At 39.7% G+C, this 16,738-nt stretch overlaps 1 protein-coding gene across 2 annotated transcripts in view; it reads right to left on the reverse strand.

Moving 5' to 3' along the window:
• stk32a (serine/threonine kinase 32A) overlaps nucleotides 1–16,738 on the reverse strand; it is a 91,941-nt gene that overhangs the window by 57,778 nt on the left and 17,425 nt on the right. For both annotated transcript variants that reach the window (XM_075486691.1, XM_075486692.1), the window contains 2 exons: nucleotides 15,910–16,061; nucleotides 2,253–2,426 (listed from right to left, as the gene is read on the reverse strand). In XM_075486691.1, coding sequence (XP_075342806.1) covers nucleotides 2,253–2,426; nucleotides 15,910–16,061 — 326 coding nt within the window. The remainder of the gene's footprint in view (nucleotides 1–2,252; nucleotides 2,427–15,909; nucleotides 16,062–16,738) is intronic.

Here is a 16,738-nt window from a genome sequence, read left to right on the forward strand (position 1 = left end):
TATGATGTGGTGGCCCACCATCTTTGTTTTCCTCACTGCCTTGTTGCAAATGAACAAATTTGCCTGGATGGATCATTACAGGATTTGCTGCAGCTGAGAGGTGGGAGTGGCTAAAGATACAAAAGCTCACTCTGTCTCTGGGAAGCCATCTTTATACAATATTTCCACACGCATTTACAACTTTCCATTCATGAAATTGCACCACTCACTCTCTACATTTCCACGCTCCACCTGAGTTAATACTGTTACTGTTAGATTTAAAAAAATCAGGGATTTGTATTCCTTTGTGTGGATTCTCCTCTTTCTTGTTACTAACACGAGCCAAGAGTCATTGACAGGCAAAATGTATCAACTCAGCATGCATTTTTTTAAGAGATGCTTTAATAACAGCCAAAAAAAAAAGTTGCCTTAATTGGCTTAATTTTTGCCAGAGAGCAGAATACTGGCATGCAAAGATAGAACTGACCAGGACATGAACCTGAGCCTCACCCATGGGAATATTAGAAGTGAGGACATGTGTTCTAACAACTCTGAGTAGTTTTTGTAAATTGACTAGATGTACATAGCACTTTCTAGTTTTGTTTACTACTCAACAGGCTTTACATTACAAGTCAAGTGTCTTAAAATTGTAAATTTTCATATAAATTATTATAGGTGAAATACATCCATGTCTTCTACACCTTATTTTGCCCTGTTTGGGTTAAAGGGGGGCTTATGCCTATCTCAACTGAAATTCAGCAAAGGGGCAACGTGCACTCTGCGAAACATAGAAAAGGCTCCAGTCAGCCAGCATGTTGAAATCTTCTGTTACTTAGGACGACGGCACTACCCACTGCTGTACCTCCAAAATGCATCCACATGAAAATGGAGTCTGAAATAATAGTAGCAGCCATAATATGCTGCAGTGCTGTTATTCAATCTGTGCCCTGTGATGGACTGGCGACCCATCCAGGATGAACCCTGCCCCTCGCCCAATGACAACTTCAGACAATCTTCAGAGCATGTTAAGTATAAAAATCATGTCCATGAGGGTGATGGTAGCATTGTAAAGAGAATGTATTTCAACCCTAGCCATGAATATGAACCCTAACCAAGGAGTGTTATTGTCTAAATTTAACCAGTGTTGTCGTGTATACTCTGAATTTAACTCAGAAGTGAAAAAAACAGTTGTCAAGTGTTGGTCTCGCATCACATGAAGGCGTATAGTTAAAAGCAATGTGCAATATATGAGGGATTTGTGACTTCTTCAACAAATGACTTGAAATAACATATTAGTCTCAAATGAGTCTTATCTCCCTCCAGCTGCTTGTAGGGGCAGTACTTTACAGGATGTTAGGAGCTGATGACGAATATGGTCATATCAGTTGGAGAACTTATCATAAATGTCAAGTCGAGAAGAGAAGCTCAATATTGTGGTGTGTATGGCCTAAATTTGTTGATGCACAGTAGAAGTTGGGGTTGTGGAATATGAATTTCAATAGAGACGTGGAGTAAAAGTTGAAAAGTATATCACTTGCATTAGTGGGAACAGACTATGCTACAATCCTGCCTATGTAAAACCAAGTTGTCTTTGCTGTCAAGGTAAATAAATGCACTTAATGAGAAATTATATCATTTCCACACAAGGAATATCAAGTACAAGTTTTAGACTTCAGTGTTGGAATCCTGTGTTTTGTGTAACCATCCAGGCTGATGACCTCTGTTGAATTATGTGAAATTTAACAAAGTCAAAGAAAGGGCTTCAGGATTGGAAAAAAAATGGCTGCAAATCACATGCAGTCAGACTGTAGTTGTTTACTCCATCTCAACCACAAGGTAGCCAGGTTTGTCAAGAACAGGTTTTCCATACTTTGCTTTCTCCTTGTATGTTGGCAGTACATTTGGCTGCATCACGATGTCCAAAAGCTTTCTGTATCACTTTAACGACTTAAAGTAATAACATTTGGCAGTAACCATGCTTTTCTTGGCCATATGAATCAGCGTTTTTGCCATAGTAGCAGATATTTCTGCCTAATATGCACTTAACGTGCATTTTACAAATTAAATAAGCCATCAACACATCACTATCTACAGAACTGGTGCTTTACACAATAACCATAGTAAACTAATCTGTCAGGTCTGACCTTGATTTTAGGATATCTTGCACTGTGTCCACAGTGGTGGCGCAGTCATATTGAAAAAATAGATGGAATAAAAAAGAACATTGGGACACCTTATGGTCAGTAGAAGAGAATTTAGAGAAAACATCTTACCTGTGTAGGATGCGCTTACTGCGGAGGTATCCCAGAGCCAGGGCTAATTCGCAGACGTAGAGCTTCACCGTGTTCTCTGAGAAGTGAACGTTCTGCTGAAGGTGGTAACGCAGGTCCCCACCCAGTAGCAAGTCCACCACCATAAACATGTCCTCCTCATCTTGGAAGGAATACCTGCATGGGAAGAATTGAAAGAGATAACAATGTCAGTGAGAGCAGGTCGTGGCAATGATGTGGACGAGGGAGAAGATGGGGGAAGTGAGGAGGTCACCACATATTTGATTCACACTTTCACCACAAAGTAGTTCCTAACAAAGACAATGAGAATACTTTTTTAATATGGTATTTATGTCAACACAATTATAAATCTGCCATCAAAACCTTACATTTGTAATGTGAAATAAAACATAATCTCCTGTGTTTACCTTTAACGGAAACACCAAGTTAGTGACATTTCTTTTGCTTTACTTTAGGCCAAATGTGCTTTTTAATGTTGGTCTTCTGTTATGAATAATATCCTGTTAAAGCCTCTATCAGTCTGTTGGTGTGTGAGGAAAAATCGGTCTCTCATCGGTCAACTCATCCGCATAAAATGAATGATTTTACTGGCCAAGCCTCCCACCTGGGCTGCACTTTTTTTTCTCCTTCAAGATGGGTTTATTCTTTTTTGCATTAAACTAATTAAAACAAAAATAATCTTTAAAACAACAGCTGACATTTCTCTGCATACAGTCTGCACCAAAATGTCCTACATTCACAAGTTCATATCCTATATAAAATACTAACTAACCATAATATATCCCCCTTCTTGTTTCCATCAATAACTCCTCCCTATAGAGCCCGCAGAGGTTTTGGCTGGCAAAAAGACCAGCATCTTGGCTCCAACTCGATGTTAACTGACCAAGGATGAAGTTTTTTTGCCATGTTGGTAAACCGTCCTCTCCCTCTGGGGCCTTCAAAGATAAACTGGACGTGGTGCTTTTCTGCACTGGATGGATGGGGATTGATTGAGCTGACTCCAAACTGTCTGCTCAGGCTCAGATAATGCTGAGACCATATAACATCTGACTGCCAGTAGCCTACAAATGGGGAAAGACTATCTGGGAGATGCCCAACCTAAAGACGCTTGCACATTTGTCAAAGAGCTTCCTACAGAAAGAAACACATACTTGCAGTACTATCTGTGTGTCAGATGAAATTCACATGCACTGTGAACTATTTTGTATTGTTAAAAAAAATCAGAGCACAATGAAATCGAGGTTGTCATTCTGTCCCAAATACATAAATATCATCCTGAGACACAGCAATTATTTTTTGTCCACTGTAGAAGACCTAGGTTTTTGGTCTGTATCTCTTAAGCCATACATGCCACCGTGTTAATTCCTATTGGCCCTTACAGAGGACATCCTGGGCTTTTCAATGATATGACATGTGTTTGGGTGGAGTCTTGACAGAATTCTCTTCCTGGTTCTTCAAAATGGCCACAATCACAACAAGCACATTTTAGGGAAAGAAGAAAGGTAAGTGTATAATGGTGTAGTTATGAGCTGTGTGAGTTTAATATTCCGATTGATTCTTGTAAATTAATATCTAAGGAATAGTTTAGTTTTCAGAGGAGTGTAATTATTTTTTCACCTAAAAAATATCTTGTTTATGTGTGTCCTCCATAGAGGACTTTGTTTTCACCTGTTTGACACAATACAATAGTGTAAAATATCTGCATCTCAAAGAGGAAGAACTGCTTCATGGAGTACCACAATCCAAAACCAACCCAGAACTAACACACCTGATTCAACTACTACACTAATCAGCTAGCTCATGATTTGTTAAATAAGGTGACGGGAACGACTGGCTTAAAGGATGTGGCCATTTTTATTACCTTTGTGCCAAAGTAACGTACCTTTGTTACATTACTTTGTTACGTTACTTTACTACGTTACTTTGGCTGAGTATCACCTCTCTCTCAGAAATATTCCTTGCACCAAAAACTAAGGTTCAAAAGAGTTCAGTTGCAAATGTACAACCTTAAAGGTTAAACTCTAAATGTGTTTATATGTTCATATTTGCAATAACAGAGTCCCGATGTCCTCTCTAAAGGACATACTGTAAAAAAGAATAAAAACATGTTTTGACTTTTTTTATTGTAGTAATGTTTTTTTCACCCCAAATACTTATGTGGTGTAAAAAAAAAAGAAATCCAAAAACTTTTTTTTCTCTGGGTCTCAGGAGACATTCAAAGAAACAAGCCATACTTACCATCTTAATGTGTGTATACAGTATAGCTGAGTGAATAAGGCCACGGGGGTATCAGTTACTTAGACAAGTACAATTACTTAGCCATGCCTGCAGACGCGAGAGGAGAACGTGCCTCAATAAGTGTGTCTGAGTTTTTACTTAGGCTATTCTTAACTCATGAAATAAAACTGATGATGTAGTCCCACTGTTGGGACAACTCTAACCTTTGTGGACTCTGAAAGCTGACACGTGCATGTGAGTACGTACATGTGCATGTTCCTGTAATAACGAAAAAAAAACGTGGGAAAAACATTGAACATGCAGTGGGGGTTTTAACAACTTGGGCCAGTTCAACATGATTCAGGATGATACCGCACCTAAAAGATGGATCAATAGCCTACCAGCTGTCCATAATTCAACTGCAGAGAAGGGAAAGTCATCCATCCATCCATTCATCCATTTTCTATACCCGCTTAATCCAATTTAGAGCTGGAGCCTATCCCAGCTGTCATTGGACAAGAGGCAGGGACTAAGGACAGGTCGCCAGTCCATCACAGGGCCACACAAAGACAAACAAGACACACAACCATGCAGGCTCACACTCATTTCAAGGGACAATAAGTGACCAATTAACCTAACAGGCATGTGTTTGGACGGGACAGTGTTTAGGGAGGAGGCCGGAGTAGGGAAATGAAATTGAATACATTTTCTTTTAGTCAAGTATCAGTTTGGTGTGTGCTCTAAACTCTCAGGCTATTTACATGCACTCTTTCATACAATAATAACATGCTTCAAGGGCTACTAAGTAGAACAGATCTGAAAAGAGGCAGACCCTGAGGAAGAGAGTGGTGGAGTGGAGTCAAGTGGGTGACTCCACATCCTTAAAAGGATCCGTTTGAACAAAGCAATGAAAGTAATGAAAGAAAAAGAGCTGCTGTAGCATCTCTTGGCATGTCACAGACATTTCATTAAAACATTAGGGAATTAGGGAGTAAGCTTGTGAAAATAAGTCATAATATGTCTCCTTTAATAGGCCATGGCCACAGCATTACAACAGTTTGTTCTTGTTGTCACTGATTTATTATAGCTGTGTTCATTTCCTTTTACCATTCAGTCAACGTAAAGATTGCTGTGAATATAAATCAGGGAAATCACTTGTTGCGAGTTACATTAGGAAAACTTACATTTTAATCCCTTTGATTTGTTTTTTATTTATTTTCATTTTGTCCATCTGTAGTTTGCCACTGCATTAGACTGAAAACTGACAGTGTTTTCTTTGTTTACTCATTGTAGCAGATAACATTTAACGTTAGAACTCAGTGCACAACAGCTTCAGGAAACAGAATAGGTTAGTCGAATTCGCTCTCACATCTACTACACATGTGCCTATTCTCATTATTAAATATTCAAATCTTTTGTAATTGTGAGTTTTTTAAAGCAAAAATTAAAGCCAGCTCCTGTAATGATCAGGGGAAAAAGTTAATTTAAGAAGGACATGTTCTGAAAAGAGGGAACCTGTACGAGGGAGTCTACAAAGTTCCAGCGGCTGCAGTTTCAGCAGATGTCAGGGAGATAAAAACTGCAGCGACAGAGTGGAGCTGAGAGAAAGAGGGGGTGAGTTTGAAAATGATATGACGCTTCAGTCTGGCACAGAGGGAAGAAGCACACATCAGACTGCATCATGAAATTAACATTGCACTCTCCTAAATATCAGAGCCCTGCCTAACTTTGACACAGGATTTGTAGTTTTTTTTCCTTCTAATTATTCATAGTGCTCTTTCTGTGCTGCTGTGGACAAGTATGTGACAGAATCATACAAATTTTGAATTCTTAATATCAAATCCTAACATTTTGAAGGCTTTACTGGTCTTTGATTGTATATTTGTGTGTGTACTGGAGAACATAGAATGAAAACATCTGTAAAGCATGGTTACAGGAGATCAGTTCCCTTGAGCACAATAGGTTGAAAAACAGTAAGGTACAAAAAATAGGTTGAAAACTGTAAACCAAGACAAGAAAAACAGGCTGTTTTGTTGTTTACAGTGTGAGTTAGACAACAGTTTGTGTTTGCTGAACTGGAGCCATTTTACTCTGTCTATTAATCTTTTGATTAACTGTCTGTAACTCTCATCCTTCTGCTTTCACTCTCGTTTTTGCCCTATTTTCATCCTCTCTTTCTCTCCTTCAATCTACTTCAGTATTCTGCACACACTCACCCACACATACAGTGTGTGTACATACCTCGAACCCAGCAGAGTTAGTTAAGGCTGCAAAGAATTCAGTAAGCTGCTGTCACGAGAGTTAAAGAGACACAAATTAGCTTTGATTGTTGTTTTTCTTGGTTGAGAAAAGGTGGCCCCTATCAGTCAAATGGCGGTTTATTTATTACCTCCGCCAAGGAGGTTATGTGATTGCCCGAGTTTGTCTGTTCGGATGTTCGTTCGTCTGTTCGTGCTGCAATCTTGCGACCTGCCACAAGGTGGCGCGACCTCCACAAGGTGGCGCGACTTCAAGGTGCCAAAGCCACACAGAGCCAAAGCCAGACAGAATGCATAGTGCGCGGATTGAATGCATATTGCGCGGATTTGCTGTAATTAGCACAACAAAAGATTGCAACGGCAAGCCAGTGTGCATAACTGCATATAGCGTGCCCAAAGCCAGACAGAATGCATAGTGCGCAGATTTACTTGCACGGCAACCCAGTGTGCATAACTGCAAATAGCGTAATAATAACGGCGAACACTTCTTCCCCACAAAACATTATAATAATAATAATAATAATAATAATTAATAACGGCGAACACTGCTGTTCAATAATGAATAGGGAGAAGGGAATGCCTCTTCTGCTGACAGCGCCAAAGAACAAGTAGCCCACATCAGGAACGTCTGTCCATACATGGCTCGCTATCCACAGGTAGGTTGGCGGTTGGCGGAGGTCTGCACTCTCTGAGTGCATTTCTAGTTTGTTCTGTTATGCTGTCTAATGGGACATTTTTCTTGTGTGGTGGTGTGCTCAGTGATGTTTTTCAAGACTATGATCTTTAGATAATATTATCATACAATTAGAAAAACTGTCTTTGTAAACGGTTACAACATTTGAGTGTAGTGTCTTTTAGTGACTTTACGTCCTGTTTTTTTGTAAGTCTTCCCTTTTGTGCATTCTTTGGAGTTAGCTTTGTGTTTCACCTTAACACCAGGTCCTTGTTTACAGATTGCCACACCTCTTTCGCTGGAAACTTAGCCACGTTTAATTTGGTTTGTTTTTTTAATTTGTTCTTCTCATACTTCCTTCCATTTCCAAACTATGTCGACACGCCAAATGGTGCATGAAAAACTGGAAAAAAAGACAACATTAACCCAAACAATAATGTCTTCATCATCAGAAGAATCAAGCAGAATGCTTTAGTTTACATTACGTGTATATTTCAAATGATTGTTTTCTGTGAATTACCACGAGTAATGTGCTTTTCGGGAAAGAATATTCATTGGCAGGAAAATCCAGGTAGATATTAATATGAGAAGACAACATATTATTACTTCAACAGGCAGTGGGTTAGGACATCCAATGTTTCTGAGCCTGTACCTTACATTTTATTGTTGTCTGTTGGTGTTATCCTCTATGTGTTTTATGGTGCTGTAACCTCCCTGTCTCCTAGACAAATTTCTCCTTTGTGGAGACTAATAAAGAAACCTAACCTAACCTAACCTAACATAAGTAACCACGGATGAACGAACATTTTTTTGTCGAGGGGGTTAGAGTGCTGTTAAAGAGGGGCAGAAAGACCATCCAGTCAATCGATATCCCACTTGTGTCCTCAGCGAAACCAGATTAATCAAGTAGAAAACCAACTCTCATGCTTGGCCGCAGTTTCCATGTTTTCTGTCCCAATAGTATTTCCATCAAAAAGCCAAAGCAGTAAAGAGTGAAAGGATTTAGCCATCATTGTTGTAGGGAAGTTGTTCTGTTCTCCAAGCAAACTAGACTGACTGACTCACTGCAGCGTCTCACATGGTCGTTCAGGAACAAGGCCGCCACAGAGGCACATGTACTTACATACAGAGTAAGGAATGTACTTTATACATGGATTTCTGCAGAGTGTGCCCACACGTGTGGCAAGTCATGCCCCGCTGCTCTTTGTTGCATAAACCAACTACGGTCATTCATGAGATGTGATAAAAGTTTCATTTGAATTATACATGCTGGCAGATCAAGGCCGACTCACATGCAAGTTTTAATATAAAAAAAAGCTCACTTACAAACAGACACTGTCATCCCATAGATTGATGCACAATGTTAACACTTATCGGTCTTTGTGCGTGTTATGATAGCTAAATTCCTATGCTGTTCATGCACTGTATTCGGCATTAAAAAACATCCATGTGGAACTGACTGATGTGGTGTTAACTCACCTTTTTATTTTATGCTCAACAGTATTTGCTTGACGTGGTATTTGGAAGTTGGCTGAATATAAACCAAGTCATGGGTAACCTGCTGCTTCTGCTGTCACAGTGAATGAAAAATGGCACTCGTTCCAACACATACACTTTTATGGTTGTCATCTCTTTGTTCTTTGTTTCTTTAATTTTTTATTGTCTTTTACTGTCTTTCATCTTTTGGGTTTTTTGTTCTGCATCTTAGATAGCTTTACTTTCTGTGTCATTTTGAAATATTCATCCAACTTGCCACCTGTGTAAATGCATGTCGGTCCACTGACACTAAAGCCTGATTTATGGTCGTCTACGGAGAGCGACGGAGAGCCCTCCCAGAGACACCGCCATTTTTGAAAGAGTTTACTGTGTGCTGGTCAACATTTGGTCAAAATTATTTGCATTTCAATTTCAACAAGCTCCAACTCCAACAACAGTCTTTCTCTCTCGGTCGCCATCGTTCACTAAACAATCAATCAACGACTTTCACGATAGACGTCGCGAGATTGGGTCGTCTGACGTAGCGACGCCTACTGATTGGGAGGTGAACTGCCAAGAGGTTGTGTTCTGCCTTGTGGAAATCTGAGAGTTGTTTTACTGTTTCAGAGGTGATGAGTTTGATTGGCATCTACTGCTGTAAACTGTCACACACTGCACACAGTATAAACTGTGTTGTGCTGCTGCATTCAAAAAGATCTCCCATTGACTCATCTTACAACTCGAAGTTCCTCTGCACAGTGGCTGATTTTAGAAGTGTCTTGCTCATTTTACAGTGCTGTTTTCAGGTTTGCTGGAACAGCATTTAGCAATAGCTGAGACTGTCCCCTACCTGATGACCTTTGTTCATGCGGGCCATAGGCATGTGAATTGTAAAAATTGTGTCCATGAAATTGACAGTTTCTGTTGCGTTGTTAAAAGAATGTATTTTGTATCATCTATATTGATTATGGTGCCCCCCCCAACCCCTTCCCCCACTTACGAGGATTTTGTGGTTTCTTAAAGCAAACACTTCAGAATGACGTCGATCCTGATGTGGAAACGCTCATATGAGTTGTATTACCCTTCTGCAGCCTGAAGGAGCTGCCCTTTACAGGATGCTGTTATGGGTTGTTTAAGGATACGGAGAAATGACCGATATGATTATATTAACTGGAGGACTTGTTGCAACAGCTTCTCTCCCTTTGCCCCTCTACTCTCCCACCTGCTTTTATCCTTGGAATAAATTAAGTGGCAGCGGTGGAGTGTAGGCTCACTGAATTGGAAGCCCTGCTCAGCATTATGAAAAAAAAGAACCTGCTAGCAGCGGTAAGCAGCTAACTGCCAATAACCAATGCAGACTGATTGTCATAGCTCATTAACTTTCCCTGGTAGATCTCAAGCAGCTGGAAAGCTAGGTTGCCTGGGTAAAACATGTGCAAGGAAGCACTCGAAACACAAACCCCTATCAAGTTTAACTACTGCATCAAAACATTAGCCAGTGTACAGGTTTTTACTAAAATGTGTGGTGAAAAAATTCTGTCATCGCAGTTTTCTAATGTACTCACTTTTTATTCAATTTGTCTGTGTAACGTACATTTTAGAGTAGAACATGATTAAAAAATTATATTTTTGCTAAAAGATAGATTTCTGATGTAAAAAAACAACAACAGTTTTGTATTTTGTAGCTGATACAAGCTTAATATAACTAGAAATAACAAATCAAAATCAGCTAGCTGCTGTTATTTCATTTCTCAAACTGCATTTTGAGAAGAGAATAGAGAGCAAAAGCTAGGCTTTAGATTAGAAACGGTACATCATGATAAAATGGTGCAAAGTTTTTATTTGCCTTCTTGGCTGCATGCCTGGTCCCTCTATGGTGTGCTGGTTCTCTCCCATGCCTTCTCTCAGTCTGTCCGGTCCTCTAGTTTTCCCCTCCTACTCATTCTGTCCTCTTTCTTTCAGTCTGTCTCTACCAAACATGCATTTCAATGTGACCTCTTGGTGGCCTTCAGGCACTCAGTCTCACGGGAGAGCATCCTGCATGGCACTTTTAGAGGCAGAGGCACCCCGGGGCCACCTCGGTAATGGATGTCTCAAGAAACCACAGGGGCCCACAAGCTAATAGTAACATATGCTTACAAAAGGCGTTGCTTTCCTCCTGTCAGAGGGAGCAGTTATTGGCAGTAATGAGTTGTAAGGTTACAAAGAAAGATGAAATAATACTAAAGCTGTATTATTTGTACTCCTTACACTAAATGTGCTATTGTGCTCTTTATGACTTGTGAAGAAAATGAACTAAACCTCCTCTAAACTGTTGAGCAGTTTTGTTAATTAACATTTACAGTATCTATTGAGTGCCTTAAGCATAAAAACTACATCAGTGAATCTCAGTAATAACCTGCTTAATTAAGAATTGTTTAGCACAGAGCATTGCGATTATAGTGATTAGATATGAATGCCCATACATGCACACACACTGACCACAACACGACATTGAAATGGACTCGGCTAGCCACCACTCAGACTCTGACATACTGGATCAATGCTGACTGCTCTCAAACCAACCTCCCTTTGACTGACAGCTCCCATCAGTTTATGTTCAGTATACCCTCCGCGCACACAAATAGGTGCACCTCCATGCAAAAATACATAAACATATCTCTAACGAAAAGGTCCATTAGAAATTCATGCCCTCATATAATGCCAGTCAATTATCATTCAAGCAGATTCTAAATCGGGCTACTTTTTTCTTTTTATTTCACAAAAAAAATATATGAAATATACAAAATAATATACTCATGTATATTTTTACTTCCTGCTGGGTCACATATTGGCATTAACAGTACTTGATTAAGATATTTTCCTCTTCTTGCCATCCTGGATTATCTTTGTTCCATTTCAGCAGGTCACCTTGACATGAAGCCAAATACTTGACATGCTGACATTCTGTTTTCAAGCGTTTGACAAAGTCTGCAGTGTTAAAAGTAAAATTGGGCCTTATTTTTTCTTGCAGTACTTGTGAAATTGGAGTCTGCAGTTAAGTTTATCCTTGCTCAGTATTTTCAGTCAATATGTGAGGTAAATTCACAATACAACATGTCTTCTTTCCAAGTTCTTTTATGTGAGATTTCTTAAATTGGGGCTCCTCTTTTTTGGAGAAGAGCATTGCCTTTGTGGCACATTATGGCATCACTATTTGGTCTTCTGAGTACAACATGTGAGTGAAAAGAGACTGAAACTGAGTGATGCGTGAATGTGATGCATTTGTAAGATTACATAAGGACTGAGGAAAGGAATGACGCCCTGAAGCAAGTAAAGCTTTAACTAAACAATCTTTCAGACTTTTGTTAATGTAGGCTACAAATTATTTTTCTTTGATTGTCATGCTTCTTACAATAGTGCGTTACATCATAGTAGTTTTTTTCTCCATAGCTTAGAAATGGGAAATATTGTTAAGTCCATGAGACTTCAGAAATATGATTATTTTGCTGCTCTCTCTCTCTTTGTTCCTTTTCTTCTCTCTGGAACGTGTGTGTGTGTGTGTCTTTTGCTGCACTCACGGACTGTGTGGCTTGGGTACATGTTCCGCCAGACAGCAAAAGTATGTTTTTATTCTTCTTTTCCAATAACACACTAGGCTGTGTCATATGAGATGAGAGGAGGGACAAATTAAGCTAAGGCTAGTTGCTCATGCTTCCAAACAAGAGTTAGTCCCCTGGAACAGAAACTACTCTACACTTTATTTGTCTGGGGAAATATTACTGCATGCTTCTTTTGTTTCATTGGAAGCTTAAGTAATATGGGGGTTATATGGATGTTTGAAATACATCCATCCCACCAGACAGCAGGGCCATTTCCCCCAATCAGCTGAAAAGACATTAGGACTGAAAACTGAATTGTCGGCCCAGAAATTGTAAAAAAGGAACATTTTTCCACATGTGCAACTGCCAACTGGTACTTGTTTTAAAAACAAATTACAAGGTAACAATGTTTTGGTAGCCAGAGTAGGGTAGCGCTGCAACCAATGAGCATCAAACTGTAAACCATGACAATCTATAGTTTTCTAACCCCACCCTTGTTTCTAACCTCCTAACCATGTATATCAGCCAACAACATTGCGTAGCAGACGTCGGTATCAGGAGTGGAAACATCATCCGTAGCTGTATAACAGTAGAGAACTAAGTAAAGACATTGTAGATATTGTTATGTATTTTTCAGTGGACCAATGTACACATTTTACGATCCGTCATGAGGTCAAGTTGGAATTTTATGCTCGTAACTATCCCCGTGTCTCTCTCTGCCTATGATACTGCACAAAGTGTCTACCTGGCATTTGTGTTGAAGTGGAGCAGCGCCAGTAAGGGCTCCCCTTACACAGCGGGAATTATAGTCACACAGGGCTTCTCCCTCTGTGCTGGCACATCAATAAATGGATCATTCCAAAGGTTAAAATTCTTCATAACCATTAAGTGGTCAAATGCTTTGTATGGCTGGATAATAACTTTCCTTTTTTGTGTTCCTTTGTTCTAAGTGCAATTGTTGCTTGGCTGCGTGCTGTGCGCACTTCTGAGGTCATACCCGGCGGCAAGCACAGTGACAGCAAGAGGAGGGAAAAGAAAGTGGAGCAGGTGGTGAAGGAGGGAAATACAGTAGAAGAGGAGGACAAAGTGGAAAGTGGGGGAGGACAAGGTGAATGAAGGAAGAAGAGAGGACAGCGAGGGGACACTTTTCTGCATGTAATTGGCTCAACTCAGTTCACATACTCGCAGGTAGTGCCTCCCTGTCTCTGACCTTGAGTGCTTACCACAGGACAAGCATAACTTATGCCAACTCAACATAGTGAGAGAGACGGAAAGAGAAGGAGTGGGTGGTTGAGTGGGCACAGCGCTGACCCAAGCACATCTCTGGAGGAAATCACCCCCACCCATGGGGGCTTACACTGCAAACAGAATTAACTTCCAGCTTTTTTTTTTTTTTTTTTCTTTTGGCCAGCACAGCATGCAATCAAGCAAGAAAGCAAGCGCTGGCATTGTTTGTCCGATGAGTCTGTAAACGGCACCTCTCCCTCTAGTTTTCTGTTCTCCTCCTCTGCTGTGTGGATATTGCACGTTTTCACGGGCCTCTCTGTCCCTCGACTCTCCCTTTATCTTTAAACAGGCTTTCAGTTTCATCTCATTTATTCCTGTCAAAGGGGGACTTTTATTTTTGTTTCCCTTACATTGTAATTTAAAAAAAAATCTATTGATTCTTCTATAGTAGCTTTCAAAAAAAGATACATTGTAATTGGGGGAAAGGGAATTAAGTGAGCAGAGGATGAATATGAATGGACAAAAGTAAAGTTCAGAGAAGACCTTGGAGAAAATCGGCTCCACTCGTCTAATGATATTTTTTTATTCAGATTTTTAGCACTTTTTAGGAGATACCTAAAAAAGCAACTTAAGCTGTCAATTTAAACAAAAGATCATAATAATAACTGTAATAATAAATGTATATATGTGCTTGGATACAAACAAATTGATAATCAAGCATGAATGAATGATGCATTTCAGAGGGAAATATAAGAAGCTTTACTCCTCAGGCGACTTAAAAGTATGATTCCTGGTGCTCAGTAAACTCTGGCTTTCATTTGATGATGAATGAGCACCTAATGAGTCATGTTGGATTGGACTTGGCATGAGCTTTCTTTGCTTTCTTTTGAAGGAAAGATTCCTTCAACAACAAATGCGATGAGGCAAAGGAGAGGCCGTGTAGAGGAGAGTTGTGCCCATAAAAGCTCCGCTTGGATCAGTGAGCAAACTACATTTTCCTTTTAGCAACTTCAGGGGGTGATATAGACAAGGATGGAGGCTTGTAAGTGCTCCTCAGTGGTCAACACCTTTCTGGATGAATCTGCAACCTGAGTCCAAGAACTGTGTGAAAGGCTTCTTTAAATAGACGATGCTCTTTCATTGTGGCTGTGCATTTACTGATTTAATGGACAGGATCTAGTCACAATTGAAATTAAAAGGGTGACTGAGTGCACTAAAACAAAATCGATGATATTGCTGTTATGCTCTAATGGTGTTAAACACGGGCTTTAGTGGAGATGACCTGCAGAAGTGGCAAGCATTCATAGTGTGTTTTAGGCTATGTACACACGTAGCCAGGTATTTTTAAAACCGAATGTTCCCCCCCCTCCGTTTATAAAATAATTTGTATCCACATTACCTCGTTTTCGAAAAAAAACACCTTCCACACATAACCGAACATCTGCGTTTTCACCTGTCTTGACAACCCAAATGCATTTGCTGCTTTGCGCAATCTGCCCTCGTCAGCTAAATAATAAAGTGTGCACGCAACTTTTTTGAGCACACGGACAGGTGATCGCATGACAGTGGACTGCCCCTCGATATGAGGACGTAATAATTCCGACAGCGACAGGAGTGAGGAGTACGACTTGGGCGTGTAAAATCAAGGCAGTAAACAGCGCCTGCACAATAATAACCACCACAGTTCTCAAGACATCCATGCTTCCTCGGTAAACAAAGGTCGCACTTTAGACTTTAAAGCAGATTTGTTATTGTTTTGGCGCATATTGTGACGTTCGAAAATGCAAAACTCCGGTTATCTCTGTCTACACGCAGCAGCATAAACGGAGTTTTCAAAAATCTTCACTTTGCCCTGAGTTTTTAAAAACATTCGTTTACGGTGCGTTTTTATGCGTTTTCATGTGGATGACAGGTCCAAACGTAGAAAAATATATTCGTTTTAGCAGATACCCGGCTAAGTGTGGATGGGGCCTTAGATTGTCAAATTTTTGTGTGAATGTTCACTGAACTTTGGAGTATGTTCTATCAAAGTCACTGGCTTACAAATGAAAGCCATACTGGATGCCAAACAGTTACATTGTAGTTGAACTCGGTCAGAATAGATAAAAACACAAGGGACATTTGCACATTTAAAGAAAATCTACTGAGTAGAAAACAGAGACACACCATTACACTTGCCAAACATGTATTTAAGAATATTCGCTTACCAGAAATTGACCAGAAAAGGATGCTCAAGGTTCTGCATGATCTGCAGCTCTTTCAGGACGTTCCTCACTTCGTTCCGTTCTACACATTTTAGCTTGTTCATGTACTTCATGGCGTACATCTTCTTCGTGTCTTTCTTCTGCACTATGCAGACCTGTTGAGATCACATGAGGGTGAATTGCTTGTTGCAATGCAGTGCTTTAATTGTATTGAATTGAAAAAGATTGTATCGATTTCTTTTCACAAAAAGCTTTTCCTTACAAAACTAGATCATTATAAACACCACAGCCAAAAATGCTCCTAAATAAACCAAATATTCAACATCTGGTAGTGACATAGAACAAAGTCCTTAGCATGTTTTGTTTTTTTAACTCTCACTATGTAATTTTGATGTGTACCACTAACCAAGTGATGCTGCTGTCAAAAACCAACCAGGATGTCGTTTAATGTTGTAGTGTTGTTGTTTTAACTGAGCATCAGCTGTTGTGTCAACTGCATGCAACCCAGAAGTCGGGAAAAAAAAATTAAAAAAACTATGTTTAATGATATGAACAAACAACCTATTTGGACAATTTCAACAAAGGACCCCCCCCCCCCAAAAAAAAAAAAAAAAAAAAAAACGGATAGACCACAACAATGCAGTATTTAAGATAGGCTGATTGACATGCTACAAAAAAAATATTCTTTTTATTAAATCTTTCAGCATGGTGGTGCACTTTCTATCATTCATTCATGTTTGCCTGAAGCTTTATTGCACGTGACACATGGAGGATTTGTAACAACCCTGCAATAAAAAGAAATGATGACCATCTATCAGGTTTGGATGAAAAT

The sequence above is a fragment of the Odontesthes bonariensis genome, chromosome 16, assembly GCF_027942865.1.
Source record: "Odontesthes bonariensis isolate fOdoBon6 chromosome 16, fOdoBon6.hap1, whole genome shotgun sequence".
In the NCBI taxonomy this organism is placed as follows: Eukaryota; Metazoa; Chordata; class Actinopteri; order Atheriniformes; family Atherinopsidae; genus Odontesthes; species Odontesthes bonariensis.